The sequence below is a fragment of the Panthera onca genome, chromosome E1 (assembly GCF_046562875.1).
Source record: "Panthera onca isolate mPanOnc1 chromosome E1, mPanOnc1 haplotype 2, whole genome shotgun sequence".
Taxonomy (NCBI): domain Eukaryota; kingdom Metazoa; phylum Chordata; class Mammalia; order Carnivora; family Felidae; genus Panthera; species Panthera onca.
The window spans coordinates 24196687-24211959 of NC_138352.1; the positions used below are offsets into that span (position 1 = coordinate 24196687).

The window sequence follows — 15273 nt, forward strand, 5'->3', positions numbered from 1 at the left end:
CCCAGGCGCCCTGCAATTGGTCACTTTCCAGACGTATTAATACCTTAGTGGAGAGCCCTATCTTATTCCGTTTTGTTTTCTGACTTTTCTTAGCTGTTCTCGCTCATTATTCTTCCTCAAACACTTTGGAATCATTTAGGCACTATGTCTGGGATTACGTTACAGCCATAGATTACGGTGCAGAGAATGAACAGCCTGCGATATTCTCTCTCCTAACACAGAAAGCTGGTGTTTTTTCATGCATTGCAGTTACGTTGGGTGGGGCCATCTGATCAGTTCCGAGCAGTGAGCTGGGAACGTCAGAGACATTTACCACGTATGATCAGAGGGAATTAAGAGCATATGTGAGTCTTTCACATTCTCTTCCTCTGAGGTGGTGACCATAGAGGCCATATCCTGAGAATGGTGGAGTCACAAGGTGGAAACAGCCTGGATTCTTGAAGTCCTGCTTGGAGGACGGTAATCCTGAAGTCACCCAGCCCGCACTAAGCTTGAAGTGAGCAAGACGTAAACCTTTGGTTTGTGTCAAGCCATATAGGTCTGCGGCTTTGTTTATTACCGTAGTACAGTCCCTTAGTAAAGGCTGCACATTTCTTAAGTATGGAGAGGTCTCTTGTTACTGTGATAAGGGAGTCACATTTTCACTTACTGTGATGTTCCTTTCTACCGGACAGGGGACCCATCTGCCTAGCAGGAGAGGAAGGGGACAGATAGATACAAGGCAGGAACCTAAGAGCTCCTGTTCCTGATTGTAGTTCTAGCTCACACTCGGCCAGGGCTGCAGGGCAATGCTCCAGGGTGGTTCTTCCCAGAGCAGACCCCCTTCCTGTCTTAAGCCAGCTTTGCTGCTGACCTGCTTTCCTGAGCCCGGGAACTCGTTCCAAGTAGAAAGGCCACCGAATGCTTCAAGCGGCCTCTGTGTCTGTACCTGAGACGCTCAATCCTGGATTGTTTGTCCTGGCTCCCGGCCCCTCTAGCTCTGAGTCCGGGGAGGCGGGCATTGGTTGAATTCTGCTTGGTGGCCCCTCCTCCTTCTCTGTGCGGGAGTCTCACCCTTTATGTGTCCTGAAATCGCGGACTGATGGGCTCTTGTCACAATCCGGCCTCACCTATGCTCTAAATTTGCAGGAGTTCTTAGAAATTCCAGCCAAGTGGGCACCACCCCCGATTTCACAGGCACACATGTTCTTTTCATAGAGAATGTGGAGGTGTGTGTGTGGGGGGGGGAGAGAATTAATTAAATGTGTGAGTGCAAATCGTCATTTTAGACTAGTGGTTCTTTCATGGGTATTTTCAGGAGAACGTGGAAAAACTAAGTGCAAACCCAGATGTCAGTGGAGGGAGCAAGTTATCCCCACCCCCACCCTCCAGCATCCTCTCTGCACGTGCAAGAAAGTAGCACTACCTGGATTTATGTTCCCACTGAAACTTCCCTTAGAAAATGGAAATGATTACGGTCAGTTTCAAATGATATTTTTCCCTCGGTTGCATAAATCAGGCTAGCCAGAACTCAGTTGATGTCCTCCTTTGCTTTCCCGCCCCGGTTCCTGCTTTTTCAAACACCCATTCATGAATGAGATCTTATCTGTGGCAAAGGTCTTCGCTAACCCTGGGGTAAAATATATTAAATACGAGTATTTTTTTTTTTTCACAGAGCAAAAACTATTCAACTTAAATGGCTATCAGATTATACCCTTTGTAATATTTTTGGCATGAAAATGATCTATCTCTTATGAAGCAATCCTAACATACCCTGGATGGTAGTTTGATTTGTTTTAAAACGCCTTCACGGAGTTGTTGGCAATGCTGTGTTGGTTTCTATGTGATTTTTGAAATTTTTTGTGGTCTATACAATCCCAGACCCTACGAACCACTGGAATGCAGCTTCAAATAGTTGCTCAACAAGTGGAATATTTTCTGAGCCTTTGCATTTCTGAGAATGCCCGCCTGTCCCACCGAAAGACGAATTGTTGGGTATAAAGTTCTTAGCTCATAACTTTCTCTACCTCAAAACCCTGTGGAGTCATTTGGCATCTAACTGCTGCAGAGGAAATGTCTGAGACCAACCTCTTGTAAATAAATTTTTACTGAATAGTTGCAAGACTTTTTTTTTTTTTTTCACTTACACCTTCCTGTTTCTCGAGGCATTGCTGTACGATTTCCCCAGGGCCTTCACTGAGATGGCCGTGTGGCGGCTGACGGCCAAAGGGAGAGATTCTAGAATCACCTAACTTCGAATCTAGTTCCATGCTTCACCAGCCACTGTACCCTTGGGTGGTGTTAGAGGTCACACTGTGTCCGCCAAAATGAGATGCTCAAGTCCTATCCCCCCAGGGACCCATGAACGTGACTTTAGTCGGAAGTAGGGTCTTTGTGGATGTAATCGAATGAAAAGGAGGTTGTTAGGGTGGGCCCTAGTTCAGTGACTCACGTCCTTATAAGAAAAGGGAGGTTGGGACACACACACACACACACACACACACACACACACACACACACACCAAATACCTCGTGAAGACACAGACACAGAAGGAAGATGGCCACTGAAGACAGAGGCAGAGGTTGGAGCTCTGCGGCCCTAAGCCAAGAAATGAAAGGCCTGGAGTTATCAGAAGCTGGAAGAGGCAAGGAAGGTCCCTCCCATAAAGGCTTCAGAAGGAACACGACCCTGCTGACATCTAGATTTCAAATTTCCAGGGGAGACCACCATTGTTTTAAGCCAACCAGCGTGTGGTCCTCTGTTACAGAAGCTCTAGGAAACGAATGTGGATTTCTCAAAGACTACGCACTTCAATTACTTTATCTATAAAAGGTGGATAATAACTTGTGATAAGACTATAGGGAAGGCGAAATGTGATAAGATGGCACAAGCTACTAAGTTCTGGCAGGCAGGAAGAATCTAATGAATGGGTTGTACCATCGCGGTGTCCCTTCTCCACCCTCCCATCACCTTCTTTGGGTAGCTCTCTCTCCTGGAAACGTTTTTTCTGCACTCTTGACGTCTTTTTTTTTTTTTTTATACAAAGCTTATATGGTTTTCATAAAATAATGAAGTCATTTGCCTTAACTGTGGAATTCCTGGGCCACCCCCAAAGATTTTTGATTCAGTAGGTCTTAGGTAGACCTCCAGAATGAGTATTACTTGGGGATGTCCAGACACGAACTCTCATTAAATACGGAAAGTGCAATGTAATTTAAGTGGCAGACCTGGTATTAGGATTCCTGGTCTATAAATATGGAAACTGAGGTCAAAGGAAATTTAACCCAAGTCAGAAAATGTAAAATCAAGTAGTTGTGTTTTTTTTTTTGAGGCTGAACTTCAAGAACTTCACTAGTTTGAGGAAACATGAAACTCTAGACTGGTATGAAAAAATGCCAGATAATGAGGGCTCCATAATACATAAAATATGGGAGACGATCCAGTAGTAGGATTAAGAACACATGGAATCAGAAAGGTTTAAATTCTACTTGTGGCACTTACTTTCTAGCCGTGTGAACTTGACAAAACTATTTAGCCTTTGATGGTTTCAAACTCTTCTCATCTGAAAACGCAAACAACCCCTATCAAGGTTCTTGCAGAAGTGACTTGAGACGCCACGACAAGGCATTTAATACAAAGTAAGTGCTAGATAAGTGACATTATTTTTCTACACACGCATTGTTTTTGATTTCAAAAAAGGGATCAACATGTGCACTTTCTGCTCTTGACTGGCCTTGAATAAATGCAGGGAGAAAGGAAGTCCAGAGGTGAGAATTAGGACCTAATTTTAGAAAAGATGTGATGTCCATGCTTTCCTAGGAGCTTATAAATGAGTATTGTTGTGAGAATAACTTCTCTGGGATTCTTCTGATTAACCTGCCTTATTAATTTGTCTTCTTGTACCTTCGAATTCTCTTATTTTTATAATATTGACAGCTCACTTGCCAAAATACCTCAGAACCACTTTTAAGAGTTCCCAGTAGCTAAGAGAAAATGCGTGCTTGAGGATGCTCTTTCTGGGTTATGATTTTCTCAAGGCAGAGCGCCCAACAGGCCTTGCCTCCTGCCGTGCGTGAACATTTCATCCTATTTTTCCACTCGGCCCCAGGATGCCGTGGAGGGGACCAGGAAAGGAATGCTTTCCTGGTGTGGGGAAGCAGGACAGTTTGATGTCATCAAAGGAGTTGGGCACACAGAAAATAGCAAGCAAAAGGACAGGAAGCTAATGTGCACAAAACTGCTTCTTTTATTTTTGTGTTACCTAAACCACTGTGGATTTCTGTATCGTATTAGAAACAGCCACCACGTTCAAATTTATTTTTGTGGAACGTGACCTGCTTTCTGGGTGTCTGGCAATGATTCCAGGTGTTTCTCTACATCCTCGGTCCTCAACAAGCTTTGAGGCCAGGTTGCTGGGCTCCCCTGTCCTACTTGTGGAACTGATCAATCATCCAGGATGCAAGGAACAGGAAACTACACACTAGCTTAAGCATAAAAACACGCCTGGAGAAATAAGTCTGTAGATAGACCTAACAGCCTTGCTGCAGTGACTCAACAATTTCATCCAGAAACTGGGCTCTGTTCTCTCTCTTACACCCTGCCGACCTCTGCTAGTCTCTTCCTAGTCGCAATATGGCTGCCTTGGCTCCAGGAATCACACTCTTCAGCCCTGCTTCCTGAGTATTAAATGGAAAGATCAAGAAAGCACCTTCTTCTGCATGCCTTTTTTTTTTTTTTTTTTTTTTTAGCAGTAAACAATTATTTCCAGAAACCTTGCGGGCAGGTTTCACCTATTTCTTTAGCCAGGCTGTGCAACGTGGCCACCTCTGGAGGGAAGAAACTCTGGGAAATGCGGATGAGGTAAATCTGATTGACCTAAGGCGATCGTGATTCACCTCCTGGGGCTGGGCACACTGCTTCCCTTAACAAAATGAGGCCACTATTAAAGAAGGCAGAAGGCCATGGCAGTGAGTAGAACCTCCTATAGTACATCTTCCTGTTTTGTTTTGTTTTCCTTTTTCTGCACTGTGGAGCGGCACTTTTCCACTCCCGGTATACCAAGATACCATGTGTGGAACCAAGCCCCGGGGAGCTGAGGGGGAAAAGAGCAGCCGGCAGGTTACAGCTGAGGTGTCCTATCTGATTGGCATCATCTTGGCCTCGATCAGATCCTGATGTGGTCAGTTACCCTGGAGGAAGTATCAGCAGATGTGGGGGACCGATGTGAGCTGTTCGAAGCTCACAGGAGGCTGTTCTTTAAGCTCTAATCCGTACAGGGAGGGGAGGACATCTGTTCCGACAAGAACTCTGGGGGGTTTATCTGCCCTGGCTCCAAACCTAGCTTGTGTCCCGTGCCTCAGCCCTGCTGGAGCTGGGAGCCGGCACGCCCCACACCTGCGGGCTCACGCCAATAAGGGGCAGCAGTGCTGCGCGGCTGGGACCGGGAGAAGGGGCCCCCTCTTCCCACCTGCTGCTGGGCTGCCGGCAGCTCGGGTGCCTCTCCCTCCCATGCCTATCCTCGCCAGCAGTAGACCACCCTGGTGTGTGGCTTCTCTGACACTTCAAGAACCAGCCCGGTCAGGTCCCCCTTGGAGACCCGAGCAGCCCTGTTCCCCTAAGTCTCTAAACTGTAACAATCCTGACCTCTCCCTTTTCTTCTCCCAGCCAGACAGGTGATACCTGCTTCCGACAGGTGCTACCTCTCCGACGCCTCACAGATCCCTCTTTACCCTCCCGATTGCTCAGTCACCAATTCTGTACGTGTGCATCTGTATGTTAAATTTCCTGTTCAAAGGATGGGTGTGAGTCCTCTCTCCTGACCGGCCCAGACTCAGTAGGGCTGTCCTGAAGAGACAGACAGCCAGGGGCAGAATCCTGAGATAGCCACACCTCCTCACACCTGAGCTGTCTCAGGTCGTAGCAGATTACCTTTCCTAAGCCTCCAAAAGAGGATAAAGGCAGATAAAAGCTACTGTTCATTATTATTTTTAAGCAATTTTTACATGTTCATTTATTTAAAATTAAAAAAACATTTTTCTGAGAGTGAGCAAGCATGAGTGGGGGAGGGGCAGAGAGAGACAGGGAGACAGAGAATCTGAAGCAGGCTCCAGGCTCCAAGCTGTCAGCACAGAGCGTGACGCGGGGCTCGAACTCACGAACTGCAGAGATCACCACCTGAGCCGGAGGTGGACACTTAACTGACTAAGCCACCCAGGTGCCCCTAATGTTTATTTATTTTTGAGAGAGACAGAGAGGGAGACACAGAATCCGAAGCAGGCTCCAGGCTCTGAGCTGTCAGCACGGAGCCCGACGCAGGGCTCGAACCCACAAACTGTGAGATCATGACCTAAACTAAAAGTCGGACACTTAACTGACTGAGCCACCCAGGCACCCCAAGCCACTGTTTATTATTGAGTAAGGCTCTGGACACATAGAGTTATGGGGAAACCCTAACTCCGGTGAGCAGCACCAGACCAGGTGGGAGCCCAGACGACTAGAACGAGTCTGAGTCCCTTTCAAAGCAGGAGAGCTGTCTCAGGCAAGGAATACACCTAGGCCTGTCTCGTCCTCCAAGATCATGGGATCAGAAGAACCATCAAAGGTGACGGGGGGTGGTAGTATATTCCAAGAGAAGAAAACCGAAGACCAGAAATCTCAAAAGACTGAACCCAAGGAGAAGATGTGAAGACAAAACCCAGTCTTTTAATCTCTTTGACCATTCTTCCAAAAGCTCGACTCTCAGCAGCATGCCGCCTAACATCTACACCTTCCAGCATCTCATTAGTGAAGACATTACAGGTGGAGTAAAGGGCAAGAATGACAATAGGCAAGTAAAACCCTGGATTGCAAGTAACTTGTTCTGCGAGTGTTCTGCAAGACGAGCAAACACGTCTAATAAATTTTAACTTGATAAACGAGCGATGTCTTGCAATATGAGCCGTATCTGACGCTGAATGTCACATGATCACCACTGAGCCAAAGATTGTTGAAATTCGCTTTGATATACGAGTGCTTTGGATTGCAAGCATGTGTCTGGAACAAATCACGCTTGCACACCAAGGTTTTATTTCTAATGAGATGGAAAAATGTTGACCTGCACGTCTAGAGAGGAAGTTCTCTCACTTAGAGTAAATTAACCTCCCTAGACCTCACTTTCCAAATCTATGAATTGGAAAGGTCGAGCTACACAGATGTTCGAGGCCTCCCTACCCCCTGCAAGTCCAATCGACCTACATTGAAAACACATTGCAAAGGGCAGGGGTTCGTATATGTCTTTTCCCAAAGAAACCTGTCCAGGAAAAAGAAGTCTAATGAAACAAGATAGTTCCAAATCAGGAAGTCTGATTCACCGAAGACTAAGTAAAAATCGTCAGTACGAATATGATGCAATCTCCTAAACTGTGTGTGTGTGTGTGTGTGTGTGTGTGTGTGTGTGTGTGTGTGTGTAAGGCTAGCATTTTCCAAGTTTTCACGGTATTTCACAAAATGGGTTGCATTCAAAATGTTTGGAAACAACAGGGTTCAACAAAATTGTGGCAGACTTCTAGATGCTTACCCCAAATCCACTTCCTACTTCTTCCTCAGTTTTAATGTCACTTTAATATGATTTGTGACAGCAAGATGGCTAGGTCCACAGTGATGAACTGTGATTGGCATAATTAAGCTAGTCACAGCTTCCCTTGCAGCTATGGGCATTATAGGTAGCCATGGAACGCTGTTCTTTCCAGAAGTACCTCCAAGGATGACTTTTCAGGAAGAATATGCTTTGAGACTATTGACGTGGGCTAACATAATCACAATCACAAGACAGGGGAATGTTCTTCCTGACCGATCATACCAGGAGGTATTCATCGTTTAGGCATTTCTCACATTTCACTCTGGTTTCTCCCAATAAGTAAGAACCTATGCATTAATTCATGTACTTAATCATACCTTGCCCCGTTTTTAGAAAGGATTTACAACGAAGGAAAAATCTGTTGCCCAAAAAGGTACATGTCTATTAAACGCTTCGATTATCATAAGCCAAGAGCACTTGGGAATTCCAATTTTCTGAGTGTATGAAATATAACATTCATGTTAACCAATCTTTTAGACATAGCTGTATCATCAAGTGAAAAAAAAAAAAAGGCTGAAACGCAGTAATTCTCAGTTTTGTGTACTAAAATCACCTGTGGTGCTTAAAAAGAAAATTACAGGTCTCGTCCTTCCATTCCACACCCTTTCTGATTTAATTGGTCTGGAAGTGGCTCAGGCATCCGTAATTTTTAAAGCCCTTTGGGTGACTGTGACGGACAGCCAAGGTTGAAATACAGTGCTTTATAAATCTCAGAAGCTGTGACATTTCAAGATGCTTGGTGAATAAGGTTGTACGGTATGGTGGAAATAACACTGTAGCAGGTGTCAAGGGTTCCAGTCTTGGTTCTGGAGCTCAGTAGCTCGGTGACTGTGGGAAGATGACTTAAAACCCTGAGCCTTAAAATGCTATGGATATAAACGTCAAATGTTTATAAAAGCGTATGATAAAGTATAAGGAGTGTGAAAACTTTTAAGATAGTATTGGATACTGTTTTTCTCTTTATGGAGTGTTCTTTCCCTTGCATGCAGGAAAAAATCTGTTCCTCTAAGTAGAGTTCAAATCTCTGAGGCCTTCCCTGACCCAATTAGAATTGCTATCTCATCTGTATTTCTGCAATATCTTCTAAATTACCCGATCACACTGAACCCGTTAACTGACACCCCCTCCCACCCCCACTGGTACAGGGCAAGCTTCTACAGCTCAGAAGAATCGTATTTTCAGTATCCTGTGTCTAGCAATATTAGCTACCATGGAAGACAGCCAGAAATTGCCCTTATGGAACCCAGCTCCCTATTTCTCTCCTCTTTTTCAAAAACTGAATCTTTTTTCTTCAGTCCTTTTACTTGGGGAACTCCAACATTAAGGAAAAAAAAAAAAATAAGAGAACAACAGAGGAAGGGAGGGCTTCTAAGATCTGCTCTGGTAATCACAACACCAATGGTCATTATTAGAACCTATCCGTAGTGGGCGTCTGTCTCCCCCTTAGAAAGACGTAATATTTAATTCTTGGGACCCTCTTAACGAAATATATGTTATTACCCCTAAGTGAGGTTCAGAGGGCTTCTGTAATTTGCTCCAGCGGGTCAGAAGGGCAGGAGGTGAAGTGAGGACTCGAATGCAGCCCTCCCACCGGAGCCCGAGGTCAAGCCCCACACGCACCTTCTCCATCCTGAGATGCTCTGGTGATTGGATTCCCTGGTGTGGCTCAGGTCCGACGAGCAACCCTGAGTTCACCGGTCTCCCCACTTGATAGCTAACACGGTAAGGCTGCAACTGGTCAGATCGGAAGGCGGAGGCATCGTTCCAAGAACCAGTTCCTCTTGACGATACAGTCAGCAAGAAGCATCCCAAACGTGACTTTGAAACGCGCGGTGTCCAGCCCGGCCCATCGCACGAGGCCCTGGGATCCGGCCAGAAAACGCCTGGAAACCTCTGGAAACAAAGGTGCGGGGCCGCCGTCCTCTCCTCCCCGGAAGCCTTGGCCGTTCCGTGTTCCTCGCGTTTCTCGAAAGGACCTCAGGCCTCCGACCTCCCAACTCCACACGCTCCCGCCCAACCCGCGAAAACACCTGCAGCCACGGCCCTGTCTCGCCGCGTCCCGCCCTCCGGAAGTGACGCACAGGAAGCGGCTCTCCTCCCACGGGGGCGGGGAAGGAAGATGGCGGCGCCCAGCAGCCGGTGAGGAGAGAGGACACGGGGGACCCCGGGGAGCCGCCGGACTCGTGCGGTATGGCCGCATCCCCGCACACTCTCTCCTCACGCCTCCTGACAGGTACGGCGCCCGCCCTTGGCCGCGACTGTGGGAAAATTCTCATCTTTTTGCCACGTGCAGCGCCGCGGTTCCGGCCGGCTGCAACCTTGGGAGCCCTTGGCGAGGTCGGCTGGGTACCGGTGGGGGGAAGTGAGCTTTGGAGCAGCCTGCAGTGAAGAGGCCGGGGAGCGAGGGTCGTGCTGTGGCCCCTGGGGTCCACGCCGCCTCCGGCCCCCTCCCCCGGGGGGCTGGCGTCTGGGGCTGCTTTCGGTTTTCCGAGCGGAGGCTGCGCGGGAGGACGGAGGAGAACCTTGGGGCCCCCCGAGCCTCCTGGCTGCTCAGAGCCTCCGTTCCTAGTTGCAAGTGTAAGTGACTTGTCAGCTCCCCTGGTGAGGACGGGCGAGCGCCTTGCCGTCGCTCGGAAGCCTTGTTCCCATAGAAAGGGTTGTGATGACAGCGAAGATAACGTTGTCGTGATGAAGTGACACAGATGGTGACAACCACAGAGAGCGGTGCACCGCCCCGCTCAAACTTTTGGCTTTCCACCGTCGGCGGTGGCCCCTGATGGCCATCCTCCCACTTGAAAGACCTGTAACAACTCTACGTTGAAGGCGGTCTGCGCCCCCGTGGCCCTTTGCCCCGTCTCGGCTCAAGTGCCACCTTTTCAGAGATGCCTACCCCGACCACCCTGTTTAAGGTAGAGCCCACCCTCCACCCCCGCCCCTCTCTTCTCACATCCCTCCTATTTCTCTCCCCACGGTCAGCACAATCTGTAATTGTTGATTTACATACAGGCTTATTGTGTGTTTCTCCCAACTAGACTGTTAACCCTGTGAAAGTTAGGGACAGTTTGTCTTCTGGCTCATCTGTGGGCCCCCAGGGCCCAGAACGGTACCCCGTGTGTATTGTTGGCTCTCAGTATTTGTTTGTCAATGCGTGGTGTTTGTTCATTCGTTATGGAGATACTAAAGAACTGTTTTTTGGTTTTTTTTTTTTAATTTTTTTTTAACGTTTATTTATTTTTGAGACAGAGAGAGACAGAGCATGAACAGGGGAGGGGCAGAGAGAGGGGGAGACACAGAATCCGAAACAGGCTCCAGGCTCTGAGCGGTCAGCACAGAGCCCGACGCAGGGCTCGAACTCACGGACCGTGGGATCACGACCTGAGCTGAAGTCGGACGCTTAACTGACCAAGCCACCCAGGCGCCCCACTAAAGAACTGTTAAAGAGGAGGCTGGGAACTGTTTTGCCCCGCCCCCCCCCAGTAGTTTTGATGAGAACCAACGGCTGAGGAATGTGTTGTTCGAGGTCCATATTGGAGGTAGGTAGGAGAGGCCGGGGACTCCCTTCTGGTCAAATCCCAGAACCGTTTTTTTAGGCATCACCTGTCACATGCTCCCTGCAGCACCCAGCAATGTTGAGCACAGCGGCTCTATGAAATTCCTTTCTTTCTCTTGATAAAATAACAAACACTGACTTGAAATATTACACGTTAAAATAACCAGGTTATTTTATGGGTCTCTCTTGGCTGTGTAATCTCGGGGCATATCAGGAATTGAGTTTACACATCTATAAAATGAGGGAGGCAGTTGGACCAGATGATCTCAAAGGTCCCTTCTGGTTCAGAAAGAAGGAAGGAGGCGGGGGAAGCGAGAGGAAGTATAGGCGAAACCAGATGGGCCACGGTTGTAGTAATTGTTAAAGCTGGGGAGTACGTAGTGGGAGCTCACTGTGTTCTTACGTAATTGCGTGTGATGGAAATTTTTCGTAATGAAAAGTTTTCTTACAAGGTCCGTGATTCTTTTTTTTCTGTTCTCCCTGACCGTGAGCGTTCTTTGATCCTGACCCCAGGCGCTCATTCTCAGAGAGCTCCTCCTTTCCGCGTGTTTGAATGGTCACCTCTGCACAGAGGTTTTCCAGTGTGCATTCCTCCGACTGGCTGCTTTTCTGCCTGTCAGTTCTGTACTTTCCGCTTCTTAGAGAACAATCTCACTTAACCGCTCAGAGTTCCCCAGTTCCCGTAAGTGGGCCGTGTGTGGTTCCCGTGTTTTGTTGCTGGCTCAGTCTTTTCAAAGCTGGTATGAGAGGAATTAATAGACAGTTTAGCTTCCTGAGCCCATGAGCACAGTTGCCAGAAAATCTGCCAGGAAGAAGTACACAACCTGCTAATGTTCCAGTTGGAAGGTCGTTACGAGAGCCTGATACATGGAAGCAACGTGGTTGGAAAGGGTGGCAGAGAGGTAGAGGGGGATTATATTAGGCATCTAATGGTTATGTCTGCTTTTGCTTCTGAAAATTCAAAGTGTTTTGTAGCCATTACAAGAAATTCAGGACCTTTCAGTTGTGCCTGTGTGTGCACCACATTTTAAAAGCTCTACCCTCATGGGGGCGCCTGGGTGACTCAGTCGGTTGGGTGTCTGACTCTTGATTTTAGCTAAGGTCATGATCTCACAGTTGTGGGATCGAGCCCGGTGTCAGGTTCTGTGCTGAACGCGGAGCCTGCTTAAGGTTCTCTCTCCACCACCCCACCCCCAGCCTCGTGCACGCACAGACCTGCTCGCGCTCTCTCTCTCTCTCTCTCTCTCTCTCTCTCTCCCCCCCTCCCCCCCTCCCCCTCCCCACAAAAAGAAAAGCTCTACCGTGGTAACTCAGTATTGGTGCGAATAGTGGATATGGGCACGTGTTTGCAGATTTTTAATGTTAAGTATCGTAAGCTCTGTGGACCTTCAAACCTATATTTGCTTAAGTAGGACTGAAATGTCTTTCAGTCTCTAGGCACTGATGCATAGAAATACAACACGTTTTGACCGAATGAAGTGTTTTCATCATTTAAACGTGAGGTTTCCTAGCTGTTGTTTTTTTTTTTCTTACTACTATTCTGGAAAATCTAGGTTTGACACATTTAACCTTGAGAGATATTTTCCAGGATGGTTCTTTCCTTCCCAACGACTTGTACTTCTCATTGGACCAAATGACCTCAGAACTTGTTTTAAAATCCTATCTTCCCGGGGCGCCTGGGTGGCTCAGTCGGTTAAGTGTCTGACTTCAGCTCAGGTCATGATCTCATGGTTCGTGAGTTCGAGCCCCGTGTCGGGCTCTGTGCTGACAGCTCAGAGACTGGAGCCTCCTTCTGATTCTGTGTCTCCCTCACTCTCTGCCCCTCCCCCGTTCATTCTCTGTCTCTGTCTCTCTCCCAAAAATAAACATTAAAAAAAATTTTTAAGTCCTATCTTCCCAAAGAACAGTATCAAGGCAATGAAAGGAAAATTATACACCCTCCAATTAAAAAACACAAAACGAGCCCTTGACTATCAGAGGACTCATTTGAAAGGAAATTTCAGAGGACTGATTTCAGTGTCGCTCTCCCCCTCCTGTGCGCATATGCAGGCAACGCACACTCACACGTATGGAAAATAAGTATTTCATAATTCACCGAGGTCGGAGAGTCTGATTTCAGTGAAGAAGTGACATCTCCAGTCTAAGATAATTGCCATGTGTTCTGAGGGGCAGTGATGCTGCTACCCACAGTCCCCGTAGGTCACGTAGGAAATCCAGTCATCAGACGTTATCTCGTCATTGTATAGAGAGCACTCTGCTGAGCTCTCGGAGCAGAGGTGAGTAAAGGGGAACCCCTGCCGTCAAGGAACCCCCAAATAAGATGGCGGAGACACATGGAAAGTTTCCGGTAAGAAGCGCCACTGAAACGAGTTTAATGTGCCAGAGTAGTCGAAAAGAAAAGAGGCTCTGAAAATTTGACAGGCAGAGAGCAGAGGCAAGACACCAAAAGCAGGGAAACGTCGACAAAGATGGGCAAATTGTGAAACGTGTGGTGTGCCTAGAGGAGAGTAAGGAGTTACACACACACGTCTAGGCCAGTAAGGTCTGTCCTGGGCTTCCAGAAGAAACCCTATCTGTTACAACCCATCCATGTCGAGATACTGAGACAGCAGTGGGAAGTAGGGATGAGGACCCTAGAAATGAGTTGAAGATTAGACGTTACCCTGGAACTGCTCAGGGACAATCCGCAGTGGGGCACGCTTGTCTTGAATCGGCCACCCACAGCAAGACGCGATGGCACGAAACGCTGAGAAGCAACGGGTGAAGGTGGGGGAGAACCGGAAATATTTAGTGTCGTGGAAGTGATAAAACCCTCCCCTTCCATGGCCTTACACAGAAGCATTGGATTTGTTATTTGGGAGGATGTATGGTTTGATTAAAAGCCAAATTCAGACACAGCTGTTTTGCTTCTTTTTTTTTTTTTTTAATTAAAAACAATTTTTTTAATGTTTATTTTTGAGAGGGAGAAAAACAGAGTGTGAGGGGGGAGGGACAGAGAGAGAGGGAGACACAGAATCTGAAGCAGGCACCAGGCTCCGAGCTGTCAGCCCAGAGCCCGATGCAGGGCTCGAACCCACAAACTGTGAGATCATGACCCGAACCGAAGTCAGACACTCAACCAACTGAGCCACCCAGGCGCCCCTGGTTTGCTTCTTTCTGACATGATTGATACAGCCCCATTTCACTGAGGACTGTTTCACCTTCCTTTTGGTTATTTGTTTTCCCCAACGTGGCCAAAATATTAATCTGAAATGTATTTACCAGTTTATTGTTACTGAGAAAAACTGTCTCTCATTTTCTGCCATTTTAAAACATGTTCTTTGAAGTTTATTTGAGAGGAAGGGGGAGAGAGAATCGCAAGCAGGCTCTGCACTGTCAGCACAGAGCCCAACGCAGGGCTCGATCCCACGAACTGTGAGATCCTGACCTGAGCCGAGATCAAGAGTCGGACACTTAACCAACTGAACGACCCAGGTGCCTCTGTTTTAAAAGTGACTGACTTGTTTATTTATATTTTCTCAAAAAGATCAACAGTGAGGGCATTACAGCATTTAATATACTCAAAGCGTAATGATCCCCAAATGGAAAATTTCCCGTCCCTGCTGAGGAATTACGCTGCCTTGGTGAACCACTGCAGTGATTGGCAAACCCGATCAGAGGTCTGACCCATCACGCAAGCGTTGCTTACCGCGGTGGCTGGCTTGGCTTCCGGGTAGGTGCCGTCAGCATTTGGTGAGGAGCACTAATCATGGGAGCATTGTTTTCCCCTTTTCTGTGTTACAGGTTGGGTGGGAGGATGTGTCTGGTATCTGGAAGGAAGAGCTCTGCAGGAATCCCCTCGCGAGTTCATGCATCTTTTCAGGAGCGTCCGTAAGCAGTGGATGACATTTCAACACTTCACCTTCCTCAGGCGCATGGTATGTTCAGAAGCACACCCCCACTCTGCTGCTATTTGCCTTTTCTTTCTTTGTAGGAGGGAATTTGAGACATTCCTGTTATCAGAAGAGCCTTAAGAAGTGCTGCTTGAAAAAGATTTTTATTTAGTGTCCTCTCGAGTTTATCCAAAACTTCAATTCCTTGTTTTGATTATTAATTGAAACCAGAATAACCCTGGTGTCCGAGGCTAAA

The 15273-nt window shown here is 47.4% G+C and overlaps 1 protein-coding gene and 1 long non-coding RNA gene across 11 annotated transcripts in view; one reads left to right on the plus strand and one right to left on the minus strand.

Annotated features, from left to right (window-relative positions):
• Window positions 1-9531, minus strand: part of LOC132688293 (uncharacterized) — a 228654-nt gene extending 219123 nt beyond the window's left edge. For all 9 annotated transcript variants that reach the window (XR_013552092.2, XR_014136051.1, XR_013552090.2 and 6 more), the window contains exon 1: window positions 9210-9531. This is a non-coding gene — a long non-coding RNA (uncharacterized LOC132688293). The remainder of the gene's footprint in view (window positions 1-9209) is intronic.
• A 184-nt stretch (window positions 9532-9715) lies between these two features.
• COX10 (cytochrome c oxidase assembly factor heme A:farnesyltransferase COX10) overlaps window positions 9716-15273 on the plus strand; it is a 138829-nt gene continuing 133271 nt past the window's right edge. Inside the window, exons 1-2 of one of the 2 annotated variants that reach the window (XM_078437727.2) lie at window positions 9716-9828; window positions 14929-15062. In XM_078437727.2, the coding sequence (XP_078293853.1) occupies window positions 9786-9828; window positions 14929-15062 (177 nt within the window). In that variant the 5' untranslated portion in view covers window positions 9716-9785. Of the gene's footprint in view, window positions 9829-10310; window positions 10505-14928; window positions 15063-15273 lie in introns of those variants that run through there. The other variant, XM_078437728.2, reaches the window with a different exon arrangement.